Source organism: Brassica oleracea, unplaced genomic scaffold (assembly GCF_000695525.1).
Source record: "Brassica oleracea var. oleracea cultivar TO1000 unplaced genomic scaffold, BOL UnpScaffold01055, whole genome shotgun sequence".
Lineage (NCBI taxonomy): Eukaryota > Viridiplantae > Streptophyta > Magnoliopsida > Brassicales > Brassicaceae > Brassica > Brassica oleracea.
Genome location: NW_013617625.1, coordinates 17,860 through 26,840, shown reverse-complemented (window position 1 = coordinate 26,840; position 8,981 = coordinate 17,860). Strand labels below are relative to the sequence as shown.

Genomic DNA, 8,981 nt, shown 5'->3' with positions numbered 1-8,981 from the left:
TTATGTCCAACTTTTGTACTTGGTAACATCTATGATCCAAACGTGAGCTAAAATATCAAGGAATGAAATCATTCTCCAGCAAATATATACGTTAAAGGCAGTGATAAGATCAACAACTTAAGACATGATGTATTTACATCTTAAAGCCTCTACGGTTTTTGGAATCCTAAATCATCCAATTTTTTGGAGAATATCTTTGGTTTCAGGTGTATTAGAGCACCCACATCAATGAACCCTCTTTTGGGTTCATCTTTTCAACTTCTTATTATTAAATTTTTTTTTCTTTTTCTTTTTGATTTTAAAAAAAAAAAAAAATAGACCAATCGCGGGCCGCCACGACACGTGGGGCCCGCACTACAAACACACATGACAAACAACTAGTAAGTATAAGTGTATTATGATCAGAAATTGAAACACATGTCAACTAATGTTATGATTTCTTAGTAAGTCAAGCTAAACTAAGAAAGTAAATCCAATCTTACAAAAAACTTAAACAGTCAAATTTCCTTATTAGTATTAAAGGGAAAGTATAGGCCAAATTGATGTTTTTCAGCGTTTAGAAACAATGAAATCGTCTTATTTAAAAACTTCCAAACATGTGACATAAATGTTTTATATTGTTTGAGAAATATCCCCCATTTTTTTGTCAATAAGTAGAAAAAATCTAACTTCTGCTTTTATATCCATTACACATACATTACCTATGTCCTATTTTTGTAAATATTTGTCTAACATCTATGATACAAATGTGAGCTAAAGTATCAATGAATGAAATCATCCTCCAACAAACATATACGTTTTAAGGCAATGACAAGATCAAAAACTCAACGCATGATGTATTTATGTTGCTTCTACGTTTTTCTGGAATCCCAATTCATCCAATTTAATATGTTTTGTTGTATTTTGAACAATGTTTTTGGTTTCAGAATCTCTTAGACCAACATGTCTTGGTGGTGAATCCAAATCATCATCCATATTAATGGAAAAAGAAAGGGGAAAAAAAACTCAATTTAGCAAATAACATGTGGTAAAAAACGAATAAATCTAATTGCACTATAAAAATAAAAATAAAAAAAATCACATGCCAACAAAGACAAAACAAAACGAGAGCAAATGCTCAAACTTTTTTAGTAAATGCGAACCAAACTAGGAAACTAAATTCGGTCACATATTCGTGATGAGAAACAGCATTAAGGTTGCCAATCAATGATATGTTCGAGTATCTTTGGGAGTTATGTACATACCCATCTTTTGTGATTATGATGAGCCTCAAAATTTTGTTAAATATATGTTACATATCCATCTATTGATATTTACGCATGACGAAGCCTTTTTGTTGTTTCTGAGTCGTGATCTCGATTCAGTTTCCGCTTGAGGTTTCCTCTTTGAGCCTCATCCATATGTCGCAACAAAAATCAGAAAGGAGATGTTGTGACCTGAGTGTAGGATGAACAGCCTGAGCATAATCACAAAATAATGACATGTAACTCCCAGAGATACTCGAACATATCCTTGATTGGCAATCTTAGCGCCGTTGCTCATCTTGCAAGGTGCTACAAGTTGTCCCTTAAATACCTCTATGGCAACAATATTTACTGAATGATACCCCCACGAAAACTGATTTTTCTGATAGGGGGTCATAGTAAATATCCTGCAAACAAGTAAAATATGTTTATATAAAAGGTTCCAACAATCAATGCATACTGATGACTAGTAGAATGTTTTATGTAACTTTAACTTAGTAGGTTCCGAAAAATCAGAGAAAACGATCATAGATGCACCAATGGGATGTATGTGCAAGTGTGCTAAAGCCTTCTCTAATCGGTTGAAGATGAGAAAATAATTGATTTTGGTCTCTGTTTCTGAAGTTGGAGGATTCTTACAACAGTCAAAGACACAATCTTGTGGGCACTCATCTGGGATTCCCACTTTAGCAATATGTGCTAAAGCCCTAGCTATCGTACTTTCATAGCAATATAATGCACTGATTTCGTCGTTTTACAAGTGTCAAACATCTCTAGATAAACATTGGAGGATTGATACCAAGGGGATAATGGAGTGTATTGATTTTCCCACTTGCGGATAACTCTTATGGCGCTGACCAAAACAGAGGAGGCATATGCCCAATAGATAATGTTCGGTGAATTCCTAAACAAATCATATAGCAAAAACAAACGAGAACAATGAGTATCCAAGGTGATTGATGGATTGAAGAAGGCTTTGGCTTCTAAAAAGAAATCTTTAATGCTTAATTAGGCGTCTTTTAGATGTTTATAAACTGTGGTGCTTATCTAATACTAGTGGCATCTTACCTATAAAAACTGTGGCCTATTTTTGTTGGCGAGCTGATTAATACAATCATTACTTATGTCCAACTTTTGTACTTGGTAACATCTATGATCCAAACGTGAGCTAAAATATCAAGGAATGAAATCATTCTCCAGCAAATATATACGTTAAAGGCAGTGATAAGATCAACAACTTAAGACATGATGTATTTACATCTTAAAGCCTCTACGGTTTTTGGAATCCTAAATCATCCAATTTTTTGGAGAATATCTTTGGTTTCAGGTGTATTAGAGCACCCACATCAATGAACCCTCTTTTGGGTTCATCTTTTCAACTTCTTATTATTAAATTTTTTTTTCTTTTTCTTTTTGATTTTAAAAAAAAAAAAAAATAGACCAATCGCGGGCCGCCACGACACGTGGGGCCCGCACTACAGTGATGAACTTTAGGAGAGAGGGGTTCAGCCAAGAGAGCTTTAGGAAAGAGGGGTTCATGTGATTTTATTATTTTATTATTTTTTTTCTTAATTTCTGTGTGAACTCCTCTCGTAACCCCTTAACGCGGATGCTCTTAGTGTTTGTATGAAAATCTCTTAGACCAACATGTATTAGTGGTGAATCCAAATCATCATCCATATCAATGGAAAACAAGAAAAGAAACTCAATTTAGCAAATAACATGTGGAAAAAACGAATAAATTTATTTAAAAGAAATAAAACCAAAAAGGCGTTCTCTTTCATGCTGTGAAATTCAAACTGGAGTTCCAAAATCGTTGATTAGCAGCAGGCCACGAAACTGAAGGCATTCTTTTGGCCCAGTATGTGATTGAGCTGTGAAGGCCCAATATAAGCCCAATAATAATGAAATAATATTAAACAGAATATTTATTTATTCTATGAGTGCCTATATTGATCAAAAGCATCCGCAGGTTGCATGCAGGAGAGGAAGATCGCCGGTGAATATATATGAAAAGATGAGTTGTCTGACGGAGGAATCCGATGTAACGATTTTTGTTTATTTAATATTTTTTGAGCTTGTCAACAAGTGAAATCTGAACCTTACAACTACTGTTTTGTAATGTTTCTTAGGGTTTTGATTATCCTGGAGGTATTGAAGTGACATACAGTCTCCATAGACTGATGCACTTTAACTGTGAAGGAAAAAATCCTCGTTATGCTTATCCTCAGTTGGTCAAGCTTTATGCTAAATTAGGAGTTCACAGATACAATCTCTTGGAGGTAAAATCTCTATATATATTTTACTTGGATACAAACACACAAGCTTAATTGGTTGTCTCTTCTGTTTTTATTTATTTTTTATTTTAGGGAAAGAACCTAAAGTTCTGTAAGCTAAAGAGTTTTAACATGAGGATTAATTGCGGTGCTTCCTCTTACTACATCACTTTGGATGCACGTTGCGGTTTTCCGAAATTCCCTTTTCAGGTTCTCGTTAATGAAAGGATGATTGGCTGTTTAGATTTGGCTGTGTCTATCGCTAGACCTCGAACTCACGGTAAATAAAATATCGGGCTGTGTGATAGTTTAGTCTCTAGAGTACATGTCACTTCCTGATTAATATTATTATAACTTTGATTAGTGATTCCAAAGCCGTACCTGCGTAGACATTGTGAACCAGCGCGTCTTGATACAGAATTCAACCCATTACCTGATTGGCCTCCAGAGATTGCTTTTAGTGATGCTAAACGGTTTTACATGGTAAACATTTAAAAAATAAAAAATAAATACACACTCACATCAGTTTTGTTTTTGGTTATTCATATATGTTTTGTTTGCCATTTGCAGGTGAATAAGTATGAGTTGCAAAACAATGGTTGGATTTCACTTTATTTGGAACTTGCACTCGTTAGTCACGTAAGGGATCTTACTGATGTAAGTTTTTCATTTACTTTTTGAATATCAATTGACGGTGATAATAATGTAATGAACATGTGGTTTAACTTGTACAAACTATTGCTGCAGCATTATCTGGCCCAGTTGGAGATTGTGCAGGTAGCTGTAGAGACTGTTGATGATGTGAAGCCCCCGACACTTGACTCCAAAAACGTGGTTATTTACATAGTGTATAGAGACTTTGCCGCTGGCGAGCCATGTGATAGCAAAGCTATCGTCAGACGCAGTTTCAATGAAGTTACTGAAGGTTTGAAATTTGTGGGTGACTATTGGAGTGAAGAGAAAAAAGCTTTGAGTACTACTGAGACGGCTTCTGTTGTTAAAGTAACTGAAAAACGTTCTATGCATCTCTCGGGTGGTGAGAAAACTGAGAAACGTTGTAAGAAGAAGAAACGTTTAGGTGTCCACCACAGGCTATGGCGTTTATCTGATCCCAGGTGTCATCAGGCATACAAAAGCCGTGCTTCCGCTCGTCGTCGTCAGTGATGATTTGCGATTTATCAAGTAGGGCTGTGATATAATGAAAATGTAGATCAAATGGATTTAACTATTTATTAATGTCAACTATGTTATTTTGTGCTAAGACCATGATTAATGGGTTTTTTTAGGGGTGGGGTTCTTAGGGTAATTTAATAACCGGTTCTTAGCTTTAACAAAGAAAAAGTTTAAGAACCGGTTCTTATTTAATAATCGGTTTTTAGCTTTTTTTTTTGTTAAAGTTAAGAATCAATTATTAAATTATGCTAATAATCCCACCCCTAAAAAACCCATTAATCATGCTTTAAGACCATCATTAACCTCATTCTCTTAACTGGGATTTTTAGTTTCGGCTAAGAGACGGTTCTTAGCTTTTCTTAGTTTTTTAATTAAGAAAAACTAAGAACTGTCTCTTAAATAAGAGATATAAGAGCCGTCTTTTAACCAAAAATTGTAAAAAAAAACAAAAATATGTTAAATCATGAGTTAAGAACCCAGCTAAAAGACCGGAGTTAATCATGCGAGTGTTTGCCTCTTTGTACGCTTATTTAAGTGTTGTACTGTTTTCTTTGATGACTTGACTTACTAAAATATCAGTGCATTATTATATAGATACGGTGCTTCATTTTCTTTCACAGTATTTTGATTACTAATATATTAATCTTAATAAACAGTTACTTTTCATGATTCTACCTGGTAATAAAAAGAAACTGTTACACTGAATGACAGTTGGCTGAACTTTGAGAGAGCCAGAACTTTGAGATCGAATTGTAGTTATATTAGTGTTTGTTCTTTCTTTTCGGACTAGATTTTTAGTAAGTAGATCGAAATCTTGTTACATAAGCGAATGTTGGTAGCTTTGGTTGTTGTGTAGTTTAGTAATTAACAATTGATTTCGAGTTGGAAATACATGATACATCTCAATTTAATTTCTTGGTACTTTAGCATTGCATTATCTGGGTCAATCGCTTCTATCAAATACTTACTGGCTTCTTTGTAATAAAATTTAGAACTCAGGGACTTTGCTAAAAAAAAACTTGTAAAAGTTTCCCGCCTGTGGGGCCGTTGGTGACGTGTCACATCTTCATTAAACACAGTGGCATAGTCGTAAATCGAGCAACCTTAGTACCTCTCTCGTTTTCCTCCTCGCCGGCAAAGTTTCCGTCGTTGTTTCTCTTCACTCTCCCACCACGAAGAATCTAAGGGGGGGCGATGAAGCAAGCAAGCCCCTTCTTCCGTCGCGGAGAGCACTTCTTCGATGACCTCTCCCGCTCCAATTTCTGTTACGAATCGTTCGGATTACATATCCTCCTCGGACGAGGAATACCAAAAGTGCAGTCGAATTCTCAGTCCAGTGACGATCCGCGGAAGGTGATGTTACAGAGGCTGGCTGAGCTTGTCACAGGGCATATGGGTGGGGGGATCTGCGGAAGATTGAGTATTGACAAGGTGGACTGAAAAAAAGAAATGAGTTCAAGGCAGCAGTGAACACTTGTATATGCCCTCTTGGCTCTTGGCCTCTCCAGGCATCGTGCTCTGCTTTTCAAGGCAATTTCTTGAACCCTCTCTTTCTGGATTTAGTGTCTTTTCTTTTAATCCCATTTCCTTTTCCTTGTGTCTGGCTAGTTATGAACTTCTTGACTGATGGACTGATTTTAAATGAAATCATTATGTGAGCGAAAGCCTTTTTGCTGTGAATTTTGTTAGCCCGAGTGGATGGCTCCAGAAGTTTTACGCAATGAGCCTTCAAATGGAAAGTGAGTAGCTTACACCTTCACCTCTACTACAAAAGTTTTACTCTTTACTAAGGAGAACAAAATAAGAGTTTGTGGCTGCTTTTCCGCACTTTCGGGGTGATTCTATTGGAACTAGCAACATTGAGATTGCCTTGGCGAGGAATGAACCCGATGCAAGTAGTAGGAGCAGTTGGTTTCCAGAATCGCAGGCTTGAGATCCCAAAGGAGGGAAGAATCATCTTGGGAATGTTGGCAAACGTAACTCGTGTAAAACACTCAACATAATCTGCAAAGAGGTGACAAATATACTCTTATTTGTGTTTTGTGTTTGGACAGAGATTCGAATCTGTGGCCCTCCTTTGCTCACTGACGGAAGTCCTGAACCAGCTCGTGCTTCCTTCACCACAAGAGTTTCCAACTGTGAATATATGAAAGACGGTTAATCATACTACCATGCTTCATAAGTCTAAGATTTGAGGAATGTAGATGAAATCAATCTCTATATGTTTTGGTGTATTTGTTATAGGAAAAGCCGCCATGCTGTGCTTAATATTATTGGGTTTTTAACTTGGGCTCCTCTGTTTCCCACAATGGACGCTTATCGCTCTGAGGCCAAAGCTTTTCCATCAGTATCATCATTCCAATATACGGTTCGATTATAAAATTTAATAGTATTGTTTGTTTACCACTATTTTTTCTTATCCATATCAACTTGTGTTCCTAATCATAGTGCCTATTTTAACCCATACAGAAAACTGATATCCAGTGGATATTGGTTTGTATTGTTCTTCTAATTTTGGATCATATAAATCACAATTAGTGATTATGGGACGAAAATGATATATTGAGAGACTTGGGGGTAGATAGAGTAAATAGATACTCTCGAAGGAGAGAGTGTACGTGGAGTGCTAGAGAAAGTGAGTGATTAGGGTCCACGAATTGGCGCGAATTCCATGGGGATGAAAGAAGAAACTCACCGAAGTCGAAGGATGAACAACAATGTCACTTTCTCTCTCTCTTATTTTTTTTTGTTTACTCATTCCTACAGTCGCTCCTTCGCTTCTTTTCTTCTTCTCTCCTTATTTTTTTCCGATCTCCCAGTTTCATTGTTCTATTTCAGTTTCTGGTGATCCCATCATTTTTTTTTTGTTCTGTGTGGTGATCTTATTCCTCTGAACGTGGTAATATATCGGTGATTTGATTTTGTTTTGTCGGAAACTGTAATCGTTTTGTCCGAATCCCTCTCCGGTGTGTCTGTTTGTCTAGAAATCTACAGATTTTTAGGTTTCTTGCGTAACAAGTCACTATACTGTGGAAAAATGTCCCAAAAAATGGATCTCCTTCACTTGTAATCATTGTGAAGAAGAAAAGACTGACCAATATTGAACAATGGTACGTGAACGTCTTACTTTCCTGTAGATCTCTCTACCTTACATAGCTCACTGTATACAGTTTATTAGTATTGATAGCTTTTTGGCTATTCGTATTTACATTGTTGTTGTCCCTTTAGTTATTGTGATGTTTTGGTAAAATGCAGGGAACTCCAGTAAACATTATTGTCGGTTCTCATGTTTGGGTTGAAGACTCAGACGTGGCTTGGATTGATGGTGAGGTTGAAAAGCTCACTGGAGAAGAAGTTGTGATCCAAGCCACAACTGGAAAGAAGGCAAGCCAATCACACTAACTGTTAACATTTCAACTTGTCACCTATAATTAATATCATCCCATAACTGTTTTATATTATATAGATCACTGCAAAGTTGTCAAAGATATACCCAAAGGATGTGGAAGCTCCTGCAGGTGGTGTTGATGACATGACAAAGCTGTCTTACCTGCACGAACCTGGTGTCCTTCAGAACTTAAAGATCAGATATGAACTTAATGAGATCTATGTTAGTACTTATTTTCATACTTACAAATATGTTTTAGACCTTTTGATTGTTTAATGTCTTGACTAGAATTTATTTGTTCATGACAGACATACACAGGAAACATCCTTATAGCGATTAATCCTTTTCAACGGTTGCCTCACATCTACGATGCCCATATGATGCAACAATACAAAGGAGCACCTTTTGGAGAACTAAATCCTCATGTTTTTGCTGTCGCTGATGTTGCATACAGGTGATTTTAATACTTGTCTATATATGTATTATGACCCACGTATATGTTGTCAGCCTAAGGCGCCCTTTACCTGTATACTCTCAGGGCCATGATTAACGAAGGGAAGAGCAATTCGATTCTTGTAAGTGGTGAGAGCGGAGCTGGAAAAACTGAAACCACTAAGATGCTTATGAGATACCTTGCGTATTTAGGAGGTCGTGCAGTTACAGAGGGAAGGACTGTTGAACAACAAGTTCTTGAAGTAATGACTTTGCTATCTTTTTGATCTTATATTAAGAGCTCAATCCACTAACTTGTTTGTTATATCTGCGTCCAGTCAAATCCTGTTCTCGAAGCCTTTGGTAATGCAAAAACTGTGAGGAATAACAACTCAAGGTAAGCCAAAATCTACTCATAATAGTGGGCACTCTATCTATACTCATTGTTGGTGATTCAGCTGATTGTTT

General features: G+C 36.5%; 2 protein-coding genes across 2 annotated transcripts; both read left to right on the top strand.

The window, feature by feature from the left end:
* The first annotated feature begins 3,261 nt into the window (after positions 1-3,261).
* LOC106320766 (UPF0725 protein EMB2204-like) lies at positions 3,262-4,684 on the top strand. Its single transcript, XM_013759128.1, has 6 exons — positions 3,262-3,288; positions 3,377-3,526; positions 3,614-3,800; positions 3,969-4,003; positions 4,091-4,177; positions 4,268-4,684. Exons 1-6 carry the CDS (start codon positions 3,262-3,264, stop codon positions 4,682-4,684), a joined length of 903 nt encoding a protein of 300 aa, XP_013614582.1.
* A 1,112-nt stretch (positions 4,685-5,796) lies between these two features.
* LOC106320765 (myosin-11-like) lies at positions 5,797-8,975 on the top strand. Its single transcript, XM_013759127.1, has 10 exons — positions 5,797-6,432; positions 6,548-6,678; positions 6,748-6,849; positions 6,938-7,803; positions 7,949-8,077; positions 8,160-8,303; positions 8,390-8,535; positions 8,620-8,776; positions 8,852-8,910; positions 8,972-8,975. The coding sequence occupies exons 4-10, from the start codon at positions 7,801-7,803 to the stop codon at positions 8,973-8,975; spliced, it is 642 nt and encodes a 213-aa protein (XP_013614581.1). The 5' UTR covers positions 5,797-6,432; positions 6,548-6,678; positions 6,748-6,849; positions 6,938-7,800.
* Positions 8,976-8,981: the final 6 nt, after the last annotated feature.

What these genes read in the sequence shown, in the direction of transcription:
- LOC106320766 (XM_013759128.1), top strand. Translation starts at nt 3,262, where the DNA reads ATGAGTTGTCTGACGGAGGAATCCGAT. An exon ending in ACAGATACAATCTCTTGGAG is followed by an intron (nt 3,527 to 3,613) that starts GTAAAATCTCTA and finishes TTTTTATTTTAG; the next exon opens with GGAAAGAACCTAAAGTTCTG. An exon ending in ACGTAAGGGATCTTACTGAT is followed by an intron (nt 4,178 to 4,267) that starts GTAAGTTTTTCA and finishes CTATTGCTGCAG; the next exon opens with CATTATCTGGCCCAGTTGGA.
- LOC106320765 (XM_013759127.1), top strand. An exon ending in AAGCCACAACTGGAAAGAAG is followed by an intron (nt 8,078 to 8,159) that starts GCAAGCCAATCA and finishes TATATTATATAG; the next exon opens with ATCACTGCAAAGTTGTCAAA. An exon ending in GTCGCTGATGTTGCATACAG is followed by an intron (nt 8,536 to 8,619) that starts GTGATTTTAATA and finishes GTATACTCTCAG; the next exon opens with GGCCATGATTAACGAAGGGA.